Source organism: Equus asinus, chromosome 28 (genome assembly GCF_041296235.1).
Source record: "Equus asinus isolate D_3611 breed Donkey chromosome 28, EquAss-T2T_v2, whole genome shotgun sequence".
NCBI lineage: Eukaryota > Metazoa > Chordata > Mammalia > Perissodactyla > Equidae > Equus > Equus asinus.
The window spans coordinates 49,278,982-49,300,064 of record NC_091817.1 but is presented as its reverse complement, the minus strand read 5'-3'; the positions used below and the strand labels follow the sequence as shown (position 1 = coordinate 49,300,064).

The following is a 21,083-nucleotide window of genomic DNA, read 5'->3' as shown; positions in this document are numbered from 1 at the left end:
ACGGACGGTTGATTCTGTGTAGACAAACTCCCCCAGCACAAGGCACAGTGGATGTGGAAGGGGATCAAGCCTCTGTGGAGCCTGGGCCGGGCTGGCTGTGGGCACTGCTGTGGCTCGTCTGCTGTGACCTCTGTGGGTGGGCCTGTCTGCCCTGGGCTGTGCAGACTGTGGTTGGCCTGTCCATGAAGGGCTCTCTGAGAAGGCGGGCGCTCCTTGCTTGTTCATGGGCAGACATAGTCTCCCCAGAAGCACCGACTCCTCTTCAGGCGGCCAGAGGGAGAGGTGCTGGGCCAGGCTTTCTGCCTTGTGTGATGGGAACCAGAGAGGCCGACCCTCCATGACCTTGGGAAGCCTCGAGGGACCAAGTTGTCCGTTCACCCTTCAGCACTGTCTGCACTTTGGGTAATTGTTGGCTAAGCTGTGTGCTGAGTGAGGGAAACAGAGAGCAGGGTGAGGTGTCTGTTCTCAAGAGGCCCTGGCCTCGTGCCAGGCTGACTCAGAAGAAACCAGCGCAGGTCAGATCCTGGTAAATGCTGGGAGAGCACGACAGGCAATGTGACAGCCCTGGGAGGTCAGCGCCGTTCCTGGACCAGGCGGGGGGCAGGAGTGGGCTCAGAGCAGGTCATGAGGTGCGCTCTTGGGGGCCCATGGGAGAGGCTGGGTGGGCCCAAGAGAGAGGGCCACTCCAGCGAGAGCAGGAGGGTGGTGGGCATGCAGCGCTGCCAGGGTGGGCAGGACTTGTGACCAAGAGGACGTAGGAGGTATGGGAAGGAGGTGATAGATGACCGACAGCCCCGCCTCAGCTCCGGGCCGATGCCCATCATTCTGCCCTCCGGCCCCAGGTGAACCTGGCCCTCCCGGTGTTCTTCATCCTGGCCTGCCTGTTCCTGATTGCCGTCTCCTTCTGGAAGACCCCTGTGGAGTGTGGCATTGGCTTCACCATTATCCTCACCGGCCTGCCTATCTACTTCTTCGGGGTCTGTTGGAAAAACAAGCCCAAGTGGCTCCTCCAGGGCATCTGTGAGTACCTCCTGGGCCGCAACCCAGTAGCCTGGCAGCCGGGCCTCGCTCCGTCCCTGCCCTGGGCTCCCCAGCGCCTGTCCCCAGAGCAGCCTGTCTGCTGCTCTCATCTAATCCCCCAGCTGGGGGTGGGGCAGTTACAGCATTGACCGAGGGTCCGGGCTCTTGGCGTGTCTGGCAGTGATGTCTGGCCCACAAATTTTAAGGATAGACGCTCAGCTTGGCCCCAGCTAATCTCAGAACAAGGGGTTCCAGAAGACCAGGCTGCTTTGGCCAAGTAACGAAATCTCACTGTCTGTTGCCAGCTTAAACACAGCCGGCCAACCTAGAAAGGCAGAGGGGGAGGAACAGGGTGTCAGCACCTCCATCGCAGGGTCCATTTACAAGCCACGTTAGGGCCCTGTACTGAGACCGCTGTTAATGTGACAGGCTCCTGGAAAAGTCAGTGGTGTCTACAGGCCTTCACCCTGATCACAGCTCCCGAGTGGCTCTTAAAATCCCCAGGATGGCGATTGGCACCTGGCCGGTCACTCGGTCATTTCAGTAGAACTTTGCTTCCTGCCCAGACCATAGGTGCCCAGTTCATCGCCTTTCAGAACACACCAAGGCCTAAGGCGGGAGCACCCCAGCCTGCAGTCAGCCCCAAGAGGCAGTGCTTGCAGAGGACCATGGGTGACAGGTGTTCACCTGGGCCCCTTGCACAGACCCACCTGCCCTGTCCCCCTGCAGGACGGCAGGCGTGCAGCCACCATCCAGCGGTGGGCATGCTTGCTGACATCCTGGGTGTCTGCCAGGCAGGGGCCCAGGTGTGGACCCACAGGAAGGGCCTGTCAAACGGTCCTCCAGCAGCGGGACCTGTTACCCCATTGTCACTCCCGATGATCCTGGGGTTCTGTGACAGGGTGGGGGCAGAGCCAGCCCCTGCCTGTTGCCGAGTTCCTCGACCACACCCCCTGGGTGACTTAGAGTCACAGCAGACACACAGCACTTCTCTCTTCTAACCAGGAGTGCAGGCTGGCGCCCACCGCAGGGAGGCCCGTGGCCTCAGTGTACCAACGCACGAGTCAGGAGGCTTCGTGTCAAATTCTGGGTTTCTGGCTTCTCTTACCCCTTTGGAAGGCATGGTGATGGGGGGGGGGGGAGCCGAAGCCACATCACTCACTGGTGCCCGGCCCCCAGGCACTTGACCGCGTGAGCCCCCCCTAACTCTGCTCTCCTCTCCTCTTGCAGTTTCCACGACGGTCCTCTGCCAGAAGCTCCTATATGTGGTCCCCCAGGAGATATAAGTGAGAGGAGCCGAGACCCTGCCAGACAGAAAATGCACAAAGATCGTTTTAGGACATCTTACCCACTTAGAAAGCGACCCCACTCCCATCATCCAGGCAGCTCAGCTGAGCACCCCGCCCTGTCCCCCCAGCAGGCCAGGCAGTCGGGGCCACTGTGAAAACTGGTACGAATTTAGTCCCAGAAGACGGACATCCATCGATACCTCCACGAGTGTGCGAGGCACGAGTGTACGAGGCGCAAGTCTGCGAGGCGTGATCGCTGCACGGAGAAGCGGCGGGGCTCCCACCGACCACAGACTGTTTGCCAGTTGGGCCCCCTCCCTTCCCACCTTGGTTTATTTGTATTATTTTTTAACTTAAGTTTTGGGTCAAGTAATGCCACAAGATGATTATTTTTTAAAGAAACGGGGCAAGGAAGCAGGGGGAGAGTCTTTCTTCCCCGGACACCGCCCACAGCCCCATGTGCCTCAGAGGGACCAGGTCCTGTCACCAGTGTGACCCGGGGCCAGGTGCCTGCACGGTGTCAGGGAGGAGAAGGATCCAGAGAGCGGAACACGTCAGCCCCCAGCAGAGTTACCGAGACTCGACCTCGAGGTGTGGACGGCGGACTTGCACTGACCGACAGACTGACAGGTGGCGGCCACGTGCACTTGGCACCCTCGTGCTTTTGTTGTTGTAGACGTAGCAACGTCAGTGAAAACCTGCCCCGGGGCTTGCATCTCTCTGCCTTAAAGACCCGAGGCAGACCCCTCCCTGGCCCCAGAGGAGAGAAGGAGAATCTCGAGGAAATGGCCACCTTCAAACAAAGGACTGGGGCTGCTGCTGCTGCTGAGCCGGCTCTGCAGAGAGAGCCGGTTCCTGGGCCTGGTGTCTGCTGCAGGGGGTTGGGGGGTGGGGCTCCGAGCAGAGGTCAGGGCAGCTGGGTGCTCCCGGAGCTCCAGCCAGCACACGCTGCCCGGGATGTGCAGAGCAGGGCGGGTTTCTGGGCTAGACACCAGTCTCGAAGGATGCTGTTGGGCTCTGACTTTGTACATCCCACCCTGGAGGTCAGCCTGTGCAAAGGCGCAAAGGCAGGAGGATGGCACACCTCCTATGGGTGGGCAGCATGCCAGGGCTGGCCCATCTGTGTCCAGTTAGGGAGCCAAGTTCTAGTTTTTTCAAAGCCTTCTACTTGAAATCTTCTAGAAACAAACACTATAAGAAAGGCAGGTGCCTCGCCACTGATGGGCTTCTCACCTCGGGCCCACAGGCAGCCCTCTCCCAGGGGCTGAAGAATTGGCCTTGCCGGCTGGACGGCAGCCCCCACAGGCCGCCTGGGGCTGGCTCCTGGCTCCTGGCCGAGGCACCATCACCTCCTCCCTACCACCTCCTCCGCCTGTCCCAGGCTCCGTTCCAGCTGTCAGGAAGCTCAATCCGACTTCACTGCTCGCACTCCGTACCTGCTCCGGAGGCCGCCCTGGCTCTCCCGGGGTCTGCCTCCAGGGAGAAGGCTGCCCAGCTACATACATCCACCCCTCCCTAGAGAGGCTGTGCTAGCAGGCTTTTGTTTCTCTGGTTCCCATGGCATGTTCCCCAGGGGAGGCAGCTGCAGCCTGGCCAGCGCGTCCCGCCACCGGCTGGCTTTCCTGGGCCGTCATTACGTCCCGGCAGCCAGCTTAGGGAGCAGTGTCATCTAAGGTCAGATCGTCTCCCTCCAGGCCCCAGTGTTAGGCACTGGTGGCCCTGCCGTGGCCTCTGCAGGGTGGACTGGGGTCCTGGGTTCCCTTTTCACGCTGAGGCGGGGGCCGGGGTGGGCCCTGAGCAGTCAAAGACAGCTCTTAGGTGCAGCTCTCCACTTCTCCCTGATGCCAGGGCCTCCACTGTGAAGGTGGGTCCGGGGCCCAGTCTGCAATTCCGGGGCTGTGTCCCCCTCCCAGCCCAGGGACCCCTCGGAAGGCGGGGGCTGCCGGGGCTGCGTCTGCGGTGCTGAGTCAGGCGGCCTGCCCCAGTGCCCTGCTGCCCCGCCGTGTCGGGTGCTGGGGAGGCAGAGGTCTGGCCTTTCTGACCACTACTGACAGGTGTCCCGAGCATTCAGTTTGCGGGATTTAGTTTTTTTGTTAAACCAAACCCTTCAGGGCACAACAAGCTAGCGTTTGTCCAGTCCTTCTGCTGTTTTGTTTTGTCCTAACGTCTCACTAATTTAAAGGATGCTGTTGGCACCATGTTTATTTATTTGCGGGGTCTGTGCCACATCAGTGCTGCGTGTGGTGAGGGCAGCAGCCATGGGCGCCTCCGCCGTGTATAACGTGTGTGGCTTCAACGTCTCTCCCTAGTGTCCTGTTAATGGCTAACCTGTTACGATCAGCTGGTTGGGGTGGGGAGTTCTGTTTTTTTCTGTGGGGTTTTTTGTTTATTTTTAAAGAAAAACAATCAAATTCTAAGTATTTGGTGGTCTTCTGTGTTCTTTTCTTCAGCACCAACTTTGGGGAGTAGGAATGTCCTTGGGGCTGCATCCCCCAGAGGGGTCACTCATCCCACCTCTTGCATTCACTGACAGCCTCCTCGAGGTGTGGGAGGCCAGACGAGGTGGGAGGAGGTAGGAGGTGGCCGCAGCCCCTGCCTCTGGGGGTGGATATGCGCTCCATGGGTGATGAGGCTGGAGGGAGGCAAGGGGGCTGAGCTGGAATTCAGACCCACCTCTTGGGCGGGGCATTGAAGTCAAGACCAAGGAGGAGAGTGGAGAGAAGCTTCCAGGCCCGGAGGTGGGAACAACTTGGCCTCATGGGGCTAGCAATAACACAGGCCTTCGGGTGACTGGTGACTGCCAGGACCAGCACCGGTCAGCAAGGAGGCGCGTGCCAGCTTGGGGTTGGAGGGGAGGGGCGGGCCCGGCTCTTCATTTCCAGAATCCAGAATCCTAAGAATCTCATCACAGCCTGGGGGAGGGGGAGCGGAGAGGAGCAGGGCTGAGAGCCAGGGACAGCACTCACTCAATTCAGGCAAACTCCATCCCTCGAATTGGGGTTTGAATGGGGCCTTGGGTACGGGTGTGATGTGGGTATGCCAGGACAGGAAGAGCGTGTGGGGTGGCCACAGCCTGAACCATGGTAAGGCTAGGACCATCCATGGCAGCTCCAGGCGAGACCAGGCCAGGGACACAGGCTGGGCCCATGCACCTTGAGTGCTCACCAAAGGGGCTTGCACTCTATCCTGCAGGCAGCGGGGCCCCCAGACAGGCTGGCAGGGAGGGCTGCCTTGAGCCACCACAGTGGGCAGGTGCCCTGCTGAGTGCCAAGTCCCTGGTGCAGCTACCACTTGTGAGAACACCAGGGTCACACGAGTGCACCCCTGCACACTGGACCCCACAGCCAGGTAGGCTGGGCCCCCCCAAATAAGCACAAGTCAGAGGAATTCTCCCCTCCCCCCAGGCTGGGTGGGGGCAGTGGGGATGTGGAGCCCCCCGAGTGGGCAGGAGGCTGCCTGTGCAGGCTGACTCGGTGCTCGCCTGCCTGGCTGTGCTCATGCGCCCGGGTGGAGGCCGTCTTGCCCTGGCCCCTGGTGGTCAGAGGCCCACACGGTTCCCACTTTTACCCCGGGAGCCCAGTTGAACAGCAATTCCAGGGGCAGCTCTGTGGGAGGCACAGATCACGAGGCTCAAGAGGCGCATTAAGATCCCACTTCCGTCTGTGTGGATGCAGGCAGGAAACGCGATGGAGAGAGCACCCATGTGAAGAGAATGGGAACCTCCTCAAGTCTGTCCTGTGGCCCTCGCTGGACCCGGCAGCTGGCCCTGACCCCAGCCCAGGGATAGGCTCTCCTTTCTCTGTCACTGATGGAGAAGTCTTGACACTGCAAAGGACAGTTCTCAAATTAGCTCAAGCAAACTGTCCCACACGTGCAATCAGAGAGGAGCTGTCCAGGCCAGCTCTTCCTTTCAGAGAAAGGAGGGAGAGAGGTTGAGACAGAGACAGGGGAGAGGAAGGAGAGGGAGAGATGTCCACGGGGGACCAGGGACACATTCACACAACCTACAGTTACTCGGCCCCTTGCATGGAGACAAATGCCTTTGTGTTTGGAGGGGGAGCGGGAGGAGGAGGAGGGAGGCAGGAAAATGGGATGCTGGCTGCTACAGGAGACTTCTCCCTGTGTTCCCCAAGTTCGTAGAAAATCCCACCAGGCTCTCCAGATCCACCATGTCCATGTGAGGAACTGGTGAGGGGGTTGGTGGGGTCTGACCATCATCAGCGAGGCAGGAACTCTGACACCACAGCCCCCCTTGCCTGTGCAACCAGCCAGACCACCATGAAAGCGTGGGATTTGGGCAGGCTATGGGGATGGGGGTCAGGCAAGTGGAACTGGGGTTCTGAGCTGAGTGGGAGAGGTTGGGGGTGACATCTGAGCCAAGTGGGAGAGCTCAGAAGCCTCGGGATGTCTCGAGAACCCCAGGGAGGAAGCGACGCTTACCCCTTGAGCTCTCTCTGGTCATGCTCTCGCCTCTGGACAGGAGCCCTTTCATGCATCCTGAACACTGGACACTTCTCTGGCCTCTAAAGAGTTTGTAAGTCCCCAGTGTCCTCCGAACACCCTCCAGAGATGGTGAAGGTGGGAGGGGCCCTAAGCCTAGATTGTCGGGATCAGTCCCAGTGACACAGGCAGATCGTTGCCCCAAAGCTGCTCTCCTGCGGTTGCATAGACTGTCAGCTGTCAAAGGTTAGCAGTGTCCCTTGGGACCCAAGCACCATCCACCCTTCTGCCAGAAACTTCTCCTCAAGTCCTCCTGTGCACACGGCCACACCAAACAGGCCGTGTGCTGCCCTTTTCACTTCCTAAGGGCTGGTTCCGGCAAGACCCAGTTCTTTCCCTCCAGCTGAAAAATTCTGCAAGTAGGAACTCAGTCGTGTGATTAAATCAAACACAAAACAGTCGAGGCAAACAAACTGTTCATAAAACCAGTCTCTACCAGTTTCACTGAGAACAAATGCTCTCTGGGTCAAAGAGGGGCATGGAAGTTTCCAGAAGTTCCCCCTCCTGTGATGGCCTCTGTGCAGGCTGGCTGGAGAATGTCTCTTACCCCTCAGAGGAGGCCTCCGGGGCCCAAAATCGAGGCGTGGGTCTGGCCCTGCCCACTTGGCGGTCACAACCCCTCCAAGCTCTGACAGGTGGTGGCCGCCTGTGCTCACCGGAGCCCCAGGCAATCCCACTGCCCTGATCCAGGAGAGGCTGCCTTAATTCCTCCGACAGCTCCAGACTCGAGGTTGGGAAAGAGGTGTGTGGGCAAGTCCAGGGCAAGGAGCGGGTCAGGGCTGGACTGGGTCTCCCCACCCAGCGTGCAGACTGGGCTGCTGATCCCCATGCGAGTTCTGCCGCACCCACTGTGTCACACACCCTAGAGCTGATTTCTCCAGTTAGTGAACATCTGCCCCGTGTTTCCACAGTGCCATGCTTTGTCCTTCTGGGCAGCCAGGGCCATGGGATGGGTCCCTGGACGTGACTGCCACCCTGGTCCTGCTCCTCCAGCTGTGGCGCCGTTTCTCCAGGCTTCGGACACCCTTGGGGACAGCCCTGCATGGCTCTTAAAGAGCCACCGGGGTGGAGTCTTCAGACCCCGTCTGTTCCATTAAAGGCACTCCTATTTTATTTCTGGGCTCGGCTTGGTCCCTGGAGTCAGGCTGTGAATTCCACAGGGAGGAACGTGTCCAGTATACACCAGATCTGGACTGAGTAAGGAGAGAGTTCATGGGAATGAATTATTGCAGAGGGGCTGGACCATCACCGCTGGGAGAACACGGCTCTGACGTGAGATGTGCAAGCATTTCGGGGCTCAGGCAAAGGGTGTCCCTTCGGTAGGGAGAACACAGTCACACCCACATGGCACTGGTCCTGGGGTCTTCCTTCAGACCCCCTCAGAACTGAGGGAAAGATTGGAGGCTGGGGCAGGGTGAGGGCAGCCTGCGGGGCAGTGGATAGACAAGGGTTTTCCTGAGGCCGACCTGGTCCACAGGGGCTGTCTGCTGGTTCGGGCTGAGGGGCCAAGACCAGGGGTCTGGGGAAGGAGAGAAGCCAACCTAGAGTTTGGTTAACGAGCATCTTGTTCCAATGGGTCAGTGGGGACGAGCAGTTCAGCCCATCACAGCTGAGGCACAAGGGGAGTTTGAGGGTCACAGGTAAATGGGGGCATTGTGAGTGTCCTCTGGTCATACGGGGGTGGTGGTCTGCATGGGCTGTGTGCAGAACACAGCAGGAGGGGAGTTCTCAGCCTTCGCTCTTTTCCCAGGTGGCGGGCTTGGTGGAGTGCAGCTCTGTCTGCCTGAAGACGGGTTCATCTGTTCTGCTGCACCTGGGCACACCTGTAGCCTCTCCCGCTCTCCCCCACTGCTGACACCCCTCCTAGGGCCATAGATGAGGAGATCCTGGCCTTGCTTCCTTCTGTTTGTTATGAGATCCTGCTGGCCACACACCCTGCGGTTACAGCAAGCTGAAATGGACACCATGCCTCTCTGCCCAGAGCTTCCTGTCCAGTCGGGGAGACAGACGTTCACCCAATAACCCCATGCACGTGTGGCTTCCCACTGTAATGAGCGTTCGGGGTTGAAATTAGACACCAGAATGGATGCAGCAGTAAAAATAGCCTGAAGTGTGAGAACCTTCTAAAACTGACCGTGGTGATGGTTGCACAACCCTGTGAATATACTAGGAACCGTTGCCTTGTACACTTGACGTGGATGAATTGCACAGTGAATTATGTCTCAATAAAGCTGTCCCCCCCCAAAATAAAGAAAAAAGGTAGAAGACACATCTTAAGAACAGTGTGTACAGCGAGGTACAGAAAGGTAGACAGAGTATGCCACCATTTCCATTAAAAGGCAGGGCAGGGGGCCGGCCCAGTGGCACAGCAGGTAAGTTTGCACACTTCACTTCTGCTGCCTGGGGTTCACAGGTTCAGATCCCGAGCGCAGACCTATGCATTGCTTATCAAGCCATGCTGTGGCAGGTGTCCCACATATAAAACAGGGGAAGATGGGCACGGATGTTAGCTCAGGGCCAGCCTTCCTCAAAAAAATAATAAAATAAAATAAGTAAGTAAAAAATAATGGGGAAGAAAGAGTCTGCAAAAGCATTACCCTGTCCGAATGTGGAAGGTCTCTGGGAAAGCCTTGCAGAAACCGGTAACCTCGGGTCCCTCCAGGTGGCGACCTGGATTACCTGCGGATGGGACAGGAAAAGCTTTTCCACCTTGTACCCTTTTGTTCCTGTTGAATTTTGAATCACGTGGACGTTTCACCCATTTACAAAAACAGTACTTTTTGGATTCACTTTTAGAAGTCCGCACGCTCTCTGGGACGCTGGCCCTGCTCTGAGTTTTGATCCAAGCCAGTGGGCATTCGCTGTGCCGTGCACATGAGATTCACGCACTCTCCCACAGGAGTTTTTTAGGTGTGCCCCCACTCTTTGCTGCCTGGCGTTCACCTGGATGTTGCCGAGCGTTCCAGATTTGCCCTGCAGAGCCCAGGACCCCGCCCATCTGAAGACAGGGATGTTGGCGTCCCTTCCTCTCTGGCCCTGGGACCCCCGCTCATAGGGAGCCACATGTGAGGCTCAGGGGTCCCCGACGTAGCAGACACAGGAGGGACGAGGAACTCTTGTCTCGGCAGACTCCAACGCTGGTGGGGAAGGTAGGGCAGCATCCGGGCGTTCACAAGGACCTAGGGTCACTCAGCCTGCCCGCTTCCTGCCTTCTGAGGGCTGGAGCCTCGAGTGCAAGCAGGGAGAGCACTTTAGGCACCAGATGCCTCTGAGACATCAGCAAGCCCGGACTCACGGCTTCCGTGAAGCCCGGACTCACGGATTCACTGAAGCCCAGATTCATTGATTCACTGAAGCCTGGACTCACTGATTCACTGAAGCCCAGATTCATTGATTCACTGAAGCCCAGATTCACGGATTCACTGAAGCCCAGACTCACTGATTCTCTGAAGCCTGGACTCACTGATTCACTGAAGCCCAGATTCATTGATTCACTGAAGCCCAGATTCACTGATTCTCTGAAGCCCAGATTCACCGATTCACTGAAGCCCAGATTCACGGATTCACTGAAGCCTGGACTCACGGATTCACTGAAGCCTGGACTCACGGATTCACTGAAGCCCAGATTCACGGATTCACTGAAGCCTGGACTCACGGATTCACTGAAGCCCGGACTCACTGATTCACTGAAGCCCAGATTCGTGAATCCAGTTAAGCCCAGATTCACTGACTCTGGGCCTCTGCTTCATCTTGACGAGGCGTCCTTGGGAGGAAGGGTCACAGGACCTCATGGGACCTAAGTACCACCCCAAGAGAAGGTTCTGAAGCCTGCGCTGGGTTTGCCTTTGGGGCTCCACACCCAGCAGCTCTGCCTCACTGCCCGGGCAGTGGCATGGCAGACTCCTCCACCCTCTCGCTGAGTGACTCTTGGCCATGACCGGGCTTGTGCTGGGATTTGACACCTGCCAGTGTGACAAAGGGAAGTGAAGGAGTCAGCCATGTCTCCAGGCTACAACGAGCTAGACACACAAACTGGGCAAATCAGACAGCTGCACCGAGGTCATCAGGGCCCAGGCCTTCGTTCTACAGGTGAAGAAACTGAGGCCCGGAGAGAAAGAGACTTGCAGTTCGGGTCAGCAGTGTGTGAACGGCAGACGTGGCACAGCTGTGCCGAGGCCGAGCCCCTGCTCGGGTTCTCCCTCCTTCATCAGGAAGAACGATCGCATCGTTTTCATCAGTGGTGCATTTTTGAATAGGTAGCAGAAACATGGTACAACTTTCTTTCTTTTTTTTTTCTTAAAACAATTTTTATATGTGTAAATAAAAATTATGGAGAACTTAGGATCCATAAAGTGACTCCGCTAATGCAAATTATGGGGGAAATTTGGATGAACTCAGTGCAAAGAACTGATTAAAGCGCTAGTTTGAAGTACGCTAACGTCTCCCACAAATCACATTCCTCAAGACATGCATCTTCAAAGAAAAGCTTCTGAGCCAGAACAATCTCACAGAATCATTAAGACAACATAAAATGAAGGAATAAATGTTCCATATTCCAAATAATTTACTGAGGTTTCTTCAAGCCTCAGACTTTCAGTTTAAACTAATTTATGACTTAAAAAAAAAGAAATCACAGAAAAATGTTAGCTTTTCACTGGTCTACATATTAATTTAGTATGAAAATTTATTTTTTATTTTATTTTTTTAATGATGCAAGGCACTTTCTTATTTGGGCTTCATTTAGGGAAAAAAATAGTGCTACACTGGTTTATTATATTCTATTTAGAACCATTTTGGACAGAGAAAAATATGGGCTAAGCAACTCTAAAAAGAGCTAACAATATTTGGCTTTTAAGAATGCAAAAAAAAAGTCACATGAAAATCTAAAACTCCTTGTTTTTGAGCATCTGCTGTGACAAAATGAAACATCTTCCGTTGTTCATTAAACATTTTTTTCTCGATAGAATAAATTAGGAAGGTAATAGGAAAGGAAGCAATACGTGGATCATGTTAAAGTAAGGATAGTTGGCTAATGTGATTTAAAGCTTATTAATAAGGGATCAACAAGTTTAAGAAAAAGGTAATTATGCTATTGAATTATATTACAAAAGAAATGTGGTAGATTCCTGCATTTGTTCATGTTTCTGTAAGAGGCTCCTTCATAAAACTGAACTGTAAAGTTATTTTTAAAATGTAATATATAGAACAATGAATTTTTAGCACACTTTAGGAAATTCTTGTTATAAATTACCCAGATTTTATAAACAAATCCCCCCTAACTTGCATTTTGCTTAAAGTAATAACTTTATATTATACAAATAAATTTCAAGTATGAAAAGTGCATTATTGCAATAATACCTCTTTGCAAGTCCGAAATTCTTGGTTTATAATAAAAATGTAAGATGTAAAAGCAAAAAGGAAACGGAAAAAAGGGTAAAACCATCATTTGCCATCTATTGCAGAAATCCAACATCTTAAAATGTTGCTCCACAAGTTGCAGAGAAACATGTCTGGAAGCAACATATAATTGGAAAGAAACTGCTTGTGTTTTTACTGTTTTTCCATCATCATTGTCTCTAGTATTTTCTCCTTCCCAAATAGAGATTCACATCCTCTGTAATATTGCTCTTGAGTCAGCCGTTCTGTGCAGCCGCTGCTGGCATGTTTCCAAAATCTCTTCTTCATGTGTTCTCTTCAAACTGCCCGTGGTACCAGAACTAACAGATAATGACCTTTCTATCTGGAGTGGTGACATCATCTGTATTGTTAATTTTGCTAGGCAGATGGCTTCATATTCCTGAAGTTGATGGACAAATCCAGCATTAGGATTAATACAAAATCTTCTTTCTTGAACATAAGCAAATGCATCTCTCCTGGAGATCCCTGCATTTCCAGGGACAAGAACCTTTCCCCCAGTTTGTAAGCTCCCATCAATAAATTCTTTAGTCATGGGGAAAAAAACGTATTATATTTTCAACTGGATTATCTGCAATATCCAACACTAAATATCTAAATAATTGTTGAAAGTTTGGTTTCATGAAGTTTGCTTCAATATTTTGTCTTGTGCATATTATATGGGTTATTCCATGTTTCTGTAGGATAGGTAGCTCGGCGTCCTCTCAGCACAGGGGGAGCGCGGGGCACTCCAGCTTCACGTCCTCCATGGCCCCGCGGGCTGGGGGCAGCGGCGGGAGGAAGGAGGACCCGTGGGCCGGAGGGCTGCCGGTGGGCAGCAGGCTTACAGCCAACAAGGGCGGACCAACGGGTCCCGGCGGCTCCGGTGGCGGCCACAGCCGGGAAGACGCGGGCAGGGCGGCTGGCACCCGTCTGCCATGCTGCCGCCGTCTCCCTCCCGGATCTCCACGCCCCTCAGGCCACCCGGCTGCGGAACAGGCCGGTACAACTTTCAACAGGCTCACAGAACACGGGGCCCTGCTCAGCCCTGCTCCCCAGCTCCCTTCCCAGGGTCCTGGGGTCCGTGTGGCCTGTGCAGAAGGATGCAGAGCGCAGAGGGGCAATAACAAAATGATTGTTATGAACTTAAGCATGGGGCCAGACAAATTCCGTTCTAGGGTATAGACAGAAAGAACTAGAAATGCCGTCCCCTAGGAAGGCGGGAAGGAGCTGGAGGAGCCGCTGCTGCCACTCTCCATAAAGGGAAAGATGAGGCTGCACAAACCACCACTGGGGTATTTTGGTCCAGGGAAACATCCACAACAGATTCATGGAAGGACAACGTGTGCAGGGATGATCACTGGCGCCAGTGGCTCTCTGCCTCTTTCTGGGGCAGGGTAGCATGTGCTAGATTGGCAGATCCAGAGACGTGCAGCCGGCAGGCGACACACGGGCCACAGGAAGGCGTCTGGGAAGGTTTCACAGGTCCTTGTTCCCAGAAGACAGACAGACGGCTGCGGCATCATATGTTCAGGCTGGTGTGGCAGCCACAGGACTGTCCTCCCCCAGAGGAGCTGAAGAAGGAATTGTCCCTCTGGGGTGTTGCCTGGGGAGAGGACATGGTGTCTGTCCTGAGCAGCGTTTGTCCACTGTTTCCATCCTTGACTTAGGCAAACCTGAGTGAGGTGCCAGAAGCAAATATTTGAAGGACATAATGCAATGCCTATTGATTTGAGATGATGATTCAACTCCTTAAGTGTTCCCAGGGCCTTAAATGCACGTCCGCCCCCTGCCAACTTTTTCAACTTTTGTTGAACCACCCTCCCTCTGCTCCCCAGCCCACGATGGCCTTCTTTTAGTTGTGAGAATGTTCCATGCTTGGGATACACCCCAGGGCCTTTGCACATGCTACTTCCTCATTGAGCTGCTCTTTCCCTGCCTCCTTGCCTGCTAACTCCCATTCGCCTCCCTTCCTGCAGCCTGCATCGAGACTGCTCTCCCCCACGCAGAGCCCTCTCTCTGGGCACCAGGGAGCACGGTGGTACTTCTCCAGCACTTGAGGTTTATTGGGAAGTTGTGAATGGCCTATTGGCTTTCCTTGTCCTTGCTCATCCGTAAGAATATTTTGGATGCTGGAGATCCCTGGAGACATTTACGTGGAAGCCATAGAACAGGGGACGAGTAGTCCTCCCTGGATCAGACAGGGCTCTTTTATGTGGAACCCTGCCCACCACTCTGCAGCTAGGAGAATCCGAGCAAGTTGCTCCCTCCTTTAAGCCTCGGTCTTCCTACCTGCGGAGAAGTGGATGTGGTCAGAGGACCCACCCATCCCCTAGCTGGGTGAAGGTTGAGGGATGTGGCCTCCTCCCCTCCCCACAAGACACACCCATCGTCACTCTGGGATCTGCCTTCCCTTCCAGGGTCCCCGGGCCCACTGCCCACTCCGGGGGCACAGATTGGCACTGCCCTCTTCCAAGGGCCTGCGTCTTGAGCACAGGCACGTGGCTCAGTGAGACCCGGGGACGTTTGCTGGTGGCCTCTGGGGGAAGCCCCCAGAAGGGATGGTTTCCTTCCTCTGGAGGTGGCTGCCCCCAGCTGGCACGGACGCTGTCGGCCCACATGCCCCATCAGGACTGGGCCTCGGCTTCCCTGGGTGGCTGCTTCCCCTCGAGCCACCCCAGTATGCTGTCATATCACACCTCAGTGTCAGAGTGCCTCCCGGGAGCCCACCCAAGAGAGGCCACGCTGGCTATCACTCGAGACCTCAGGAGCACGGAAGGCTGTTTCTCTCCTCTGTCTTCACTGGAGTCTGTACCGCGGTGCACATCGGAAGTTGGGGGGGGAGACCCAGGGGATGTGGGGCTGGTAAAACAGGGGTGTCGCATTCCAGCCCCAGGGTGCGGCAGGTCTCGGCTCTGGAGAGTCACGGCGCTCGGGCACCTCAGCCATTTCTGTCCGCTCTCCTTCCATTCTTTGGCTCCTTCCGAGGGAAAACCTGTCTCTCATCACCCATGAGTTGTTCGGGACCATCGCTGGAAACCTTGCAGATGGCAGCCTGCTCCTCCCAGCGACCTGACACGTTGATCCTGAGGGCGCCTGCAGCCCGCAAGCCAGGGCACGGAGGGGATCAGCAATTCTTCTAAGAGGATCCGAACTCTCTGACCCCAACCATCTGGACCAGTTTAATCCTGCCCTGCACATAGATTTCAGAACTCCGCAGGCGGCAAAAATTGCATTGGGATTAAATCCCCCTGGATCCCCGTGTTTCTCAGTGCCCTCTCCTCTCCCATCCCTTTTCCTGCAAATGATGCTCGTTGCTTTTGGCGATGAGAACGTGAGGCATCCAGTATGGACACGGAGTTCTGAATTTTCCTACCCTGCTGGGGAGGGGCCGGGGATGAGTTCAGCCCTCTGGAAATGGTTAGGCAGCACTTGCTAGAGCCTGGGGCTCAGCAAGTCCCCCCCGGGTGTGCATCCACCTGAGGGGCGTGTGCACACACACCAGGGGCGTGTGCAAGAATGTTCCCAGGAGCTCCGGTCACAGTACCCCAAACCGGGAACTGCCCAGGTGTGCACAAATCATAGAAAGGAGGACTCGTGGTGCGGTCACACGCCAGGACAATGAGCAGTGATGAGGATGATGAACTAGCTGTGCGTGGCCCGGCGGAGGAGTCCCACTGAGCCAGTGTTGGGTGAGAGAAGCCTGCAGCAAGGCCGCCGCTGTATGCTCACGTTCCCAGGGAGCTCGGAAGCTGGGGAACATCAGTGGGGCTCCACCGCAGGCGGGAGTGGTGCCTCGTATGAGTGTTCTGGGGCTACCGCAACCAACAACCCCAAACTGGGGGGCTTACACATCAGAAAGGTCTCCCCCCACAGTTCCGGAGGCCAGAATCTGAAATCCAGGTGTGGCAGGGCCGTGCTCCCTCTGGAGGCTCCAGGGGAGGGTCCTCCCTGCCTCTTCCAGCTCCTGGGGGCTCCAGGCATCCCTGGGCTGGTGGCCGCCCCCCTCCATCTCTGCCTCCATCTTCACACAGCCTCCTCTCCTCTGTGTACCTGGGTCCCAATCTCCCTCTCCCTGTAAGGACGCCAGTCATTGGATCTAGGGCCTAACTTACTCCAGCATGACTTCATTTTGTCTTGGTTACATCCGCAAAGACCCTATTTCCACGCAAGGTCCCATTCTGAGGTTTCAAGTGGATGTGGATTTGGCGGGGGGATGCTGTTCCACCCTCGCCTGCCTGAAGGAAGATGTTATGGGCCAAGTCCCGAGAGGCCTTCTGCGTCCCCCTGGTTGTGTTCTGGTCCTGGTTCTGTAGCAGGGGCCCCTGTGAAAATTCATCAAGCTGTGGACACTTTGGACCTGATCACCTTAGTATACTGAATAGGGTCGCAGGAAATCAAACTCAAAGGAAATACAAATCCGCTCAATCCACAAATACTTCCTCAGAGTCCTGGGGCTGCTGTACCAAATGACCACAAACCTGGCGGCTTGAACACAAACTTAGCATCTGCGGTCTGGAGGCCAGACGCCCAACACGGGTCTCCCCGGGCTAAAATCAAGATGCCTGTGGAGCTGGTTCCTTCCGGAGGCTCTGGATAGGACCCATTGCTTTGCCTTTTCCAGCTTCTAGAGGAGCCTACATCCCTTGGCTTGTGGCTCCTCCCTCCATCTTCAAAGCCAGCAACATGGATCTTCTTTCCTGTCTGACCTCTTGCCTCCCTCTCGTGGGATCCTGTGATGACATTGGACCCAGCTGGGTCATCCAGGATCATCTCTCATCTCGGGATCCTGAACTTAATCCCATCTGCCAGGCCCCTTGTGCTCTGTAGCCTATCGGATTCACAGGCTCTGGGGATTAGGGTGATTAAGTGGGGGCCTCTGGGGGCTGTGATCCTGCCGACCTCTTATTCACCTTGAGGCTGGAGAGAGAGAAAGCAGTCTGGACGGGTGAGCTGCACCTGAGCCAAACCCATCCCCCGACTCTGTCCTCACCCCCGATCCTTGAGTGAGTGTTGGGGTGAGGATGAAGGATGCCGAGTTAGATGGAAAGGGCGGTGCCCCCAGGGGCTTTAAGAGCTGGACGCAGCGTGGCGCTTGGTGACGATTGCAAATCAGATTCAAACGTTCCATGCAGCTGGGAGTTCTGGTTAGATGCCTGCATGGCTCTGCAGCCTCGGAGAGTAGGATCCTTCGAAAGGAGAGGTAGAGTGGGGTGCCCTTCAAGGTCTCAAGTTCTAGAAAACTCTGGCCCAGTGACTTCCACACCAAGATGGCTCAAGCTGGGCCTTCATCAGGGACTCAGTGTTTCCCACCCTAACAAACATCTGGCAGCTGCTCTCAGGTTGCAGAGGGAGACGCCAAAGTGGCTGTGGCATGGGGACCCCTGGCAAGGAGACGCTCTTTTCAGCACCTTGGGCCCAACAGGTTGAGCTTTTCTCCGGGAAGCGAATTCCTCTTGGACTCATCTGGTGTTTTCCTTATGTTTTCCCAGCTCGTTCATCACCTGGTTTCTGCTGGTTCTTGCTCTAAAGGTCCCAGTGAAATAGTGGCTGATGCATTGCTTTCTCGTCCCTCGAAGCCTTCCCATGGGTGATTAGTCAGCATGGCCCTGCTGCCAGGCGGGCACACACAGGGCCGGAGAGCAGCCTCTGCAGGAACTTGTAGGACATCTGCTTGCTCCCGGGCGGGGATGAGGGACGCCCTGGTGATGTTGGCACATGAGGCTCAGGCGTTGATGAAATCTCTGAGTTTGGATTCAAGCAATGTTTAAATGATCCCTGTGTGAAGATAATGTGATATTTCACTGACAGTGAGAACATTCAGCATTATTGCACTCATAAATAAATCTCTTTATTGGAGCGGGGCCTGGGACACGTCTTGACCCAGTTTGTCTGGGCCTTCCCCTCAGCACGGTGGTGGGGAAAGCTGGCCTGGTGGAAAATGCCAGCAAATCACTCCATTATAAACAGACTCTTTTCTTGAGAAGGGAGCCCCAGAGGAGTGGCATTGTTCCTCCTGTGCAACAGGCCCTCCAGGGAGAAGCTCGGGGCAGACAAACCGTTGCCCACTAAACAGTGTGCTCCTACCAGGAGTTACGTCCAGGGTTTTCTTAGGCGATCAGGCCGATCACTAAGACCACCTGAAGTGCTTTTTCTGCTCTCAGTGAACAGAGCACATAGGTTCCAAGGTCTCTGCGGAAGTGTCCTGGGGCCACCATAACAGAGGACCACAAATGGGGACTTACACAACAGAAGTTTATCCTCTCTGGTTCTGGAGGCAGAAGCCTGACATCCAGGTGGCAGGAAGCCACACGCCCTCTGGAGGCCCTTAGGAGAAGGTCCTCCCTGCCACTCTCAGCCAGGGCTCTGGCGGCCCTTGGCTTGCGGCCACATCCCCCCAACATCTGCCCCTTCCTCACCTGGCCTCTGCCCTGTGTCTCTGTGTCTCCCTCTGTGGTCCTGGTTCTTATCAGGACATTGCTGCTTCTTGTCGCATTTAACAAATGCCCAAATAGACCAGGTTCCCGGTGGTCTGCCCCTCCCCGAAGCCCCCCACTCTCCGTCCTTCTTCCCCATCCTGTGAGCTCCCAGCAGGTGCCAGCAGAGCAGGTTGGCCCGGGCTTTGCTCTGCCCCAAATCTGCCTGCGCCTGCCACCTCCTGGTTACTCGTCATACATCACATGTTCAGCGAGGCCTTTCCAGACCTCGGTCTAATCCCGCCAAATCGTTCTCACTGCCTTTATCACCGAGCGAGATTACCTTGTCTAGGAGGTTTCCTCGTTTCGTCTCTGGAATAACCACCGGAACGCAGGGCTCTGTCAAAGGAGGGAGCCGCTCCCCTGTTTCTGCATTTGCTCCCCGCGCTGGGAGGGCGTCCATGCAGGTGGCTGCGGGGCGGATGGACCCAGCTTTCTCCAGCAACACAAGAGTTCTAGCGTGATTCAAAGTCACACCACTGGGTTCTGAGCCTGGGGTTAGCCCCTGATGACACAGGGGCCCGTCCAGTCACACCCATCACTCTGTCCTGATTTGAATCAAGCCCAGATGCCCGGCACCTGTAAGAACCACTTCCCCTTCTGGGGAGCTTCCTCTCCGAGGACTCATACCATGAGGACATGGCGATCCTTTGCTGTCACCAGGCCAGGCAGAGCTGAGGGCTCCACTCGGAGAAGAAGGCCTGTCTCCAGGGACCCTCCAGGCTGCCGGACCGCGGTGGGAGTCACCTTCGGCAGCACAGCTGCTTCGAGAACCTGGCGGTGGAGGAGACAGTTGGCCCATCCTGACTCCACCCAGGGGTGGGCTATGGCTGCCCCCTTCCCTCAGGGCCATCAGGCCCAGCCTGGCTCATGACTCTGCCCGTCCAGGTACCCCTCGGCCGTCTCTTCACCTGGGGCCTGACCTGGGGCTTCCGGGAGGGGTCACCACTGCTCTGCCCAGAGCTTTGGGAGTGGCTGTGCTCCTCTGTAGCTGTTGTGGTCTGAGTTGTGTCCCCCTAAATGATATGCCCACGTCCTAACCCCCAGTACCTGTGGATGTGGCCTTGTTTGGAAATGGAGTCATTTCAGATGTCATCAGCTTAAGATGAGCTCCTATCAGACTAGGATGGGTCCTGAATCCAATGACAGGAGTCCTCATAAGAAAGAGGAATTTAGACACAGGCACGGACGGAGGAGAAGCTGTGTGAGGACGAGAGGCAGAGACGGAGGGACGCGGCCACAGCCAAGGGACACCTGGGGTCACCAGAAGCTGGCAGAGGCAGAAAGGATCCTCCCCTGGAGCCTGTGGAGGGAGCCTGGCCCTGGTGACACCTTGCTTTCGGACTTCTGGCCTCCAGAACTGGCAGAGAGAGAAGTTCTGCTATTTTAGCCTCCCAGCCTGTGGTCCTTTGTTACCGCGGCCCCAGGACTCTCCCACCACAGCTCTCACTAGCTTCTGGAGATCTGGCTCCCCGCTTGCCCTGGCAACCCTGCGGGTTGGAGGGCACCTCCCCCCAGCTCCCTGGTCCCCCGAAACCCCATCCATGCTTTAACTGCTCCATGTGGGGAAGTGCACCCTGGGTCTCTGTGAGGTGCTGTCCTTGGCCCTTCTGAGGGTTGAGTCCTCTTGACAACTGTGTGGCCTTGGGTGAGCTCCAGCTGCCTCAGTGGTGCAAAAAGGATGTTTCTCACAGAGACACTGTTCGGCGAAGCCACGTGGGTGGCAGGCTGGGGCAGCACCTGTTGCTTCCGTGGGGATGTGAGAAAGCTGTGGTGAGCACGGAGCAGGCCTCAGGATCAGCAGAACTGGGGGCAGTCAGAACAACAGAAATCTATCCCCATCCAGTCCTGGAGGCCAGGAGTCTGAAAGCCAGGCGTCATAGAGCCACGTTCCCTCCGGAGGCTCCAGGGGGGCTCCTTCCTGCCTCTGCCAGCTTTTGATGGCCCCAGGCATCCCTTAGCTGTGGCCACATGACTCCAGTCTCTGCCTTGTCCTCACATGGCCTTCTTCTCTGCGTCTTGTGTCTGTGTCTCAAGTGAAAGGACAACAGTCATCGGATTTAGGGCCACCCTAATCCAGAATGACCTCACCTAAACTAGTTACAACTGTAAAGAACCTTTTTCCAAATGAGGTCACATCTGAGTTGCTGGCGGGGGTAAATTTGCGGGGGTCACTGTTCCACACACAACAGGGGGCTACAACTCTCATTTGTAGCTGGCTCCTGGCGTGTCTGGTGCAGGTGGTCCCGACAGCTCGCTGGGGACCAGAGGGTCAGCCTTGAGCCCTTCACAGCCCTGCTGGAAGCCATGGCATGGGGCAGCCCCTGACTTCCTCAGGCCTGGCCTCGTCCTCATTTCTGTGTGGGTGACTTTCTCCAATGCGGATAATACTCTCGTCCCCGGG

General features: G+C 55.7%; 1 protein-coding gene and 1 pseudogene across 1 annotated transcript in view; one reads left to right on the top strand and one right to left on the bottom strand.

The window, feature by feature from the left end:
* Positions 1-4,729, top strand: part of SLC7A5 (solute carrier family 7 member 5) — a 35,176-nt gene extending 30,447 nt beyond the window's left edge. Inside the window, exons 9-10 of the mRNA XM_014827321.3 lie at positions 843-1,020; positions 2,251-4,729. Coding sequence (XP_014682807.3) covers positions 843-1,020; positions 2,251-2,306 — 234 coding nt within the window. The 3' untranslated portion in view covers positions 2,307-4,729. The remainder of the gene's footprint in view (positions 1-842; positions 1,021-2,250) is intronic.
* A 7,122-nt stretch (positions 4,730-11,851) lies between these two features.
* Positions 11,852-19,114, bottom strand: LOC139042373 (serine/threonine/tyrosine-interacting protein pseudogene; annotated as a pseudogene).
* Between the last annotated feature and the right edge of the window lie 1,969 nt (positions 19,115-21,083).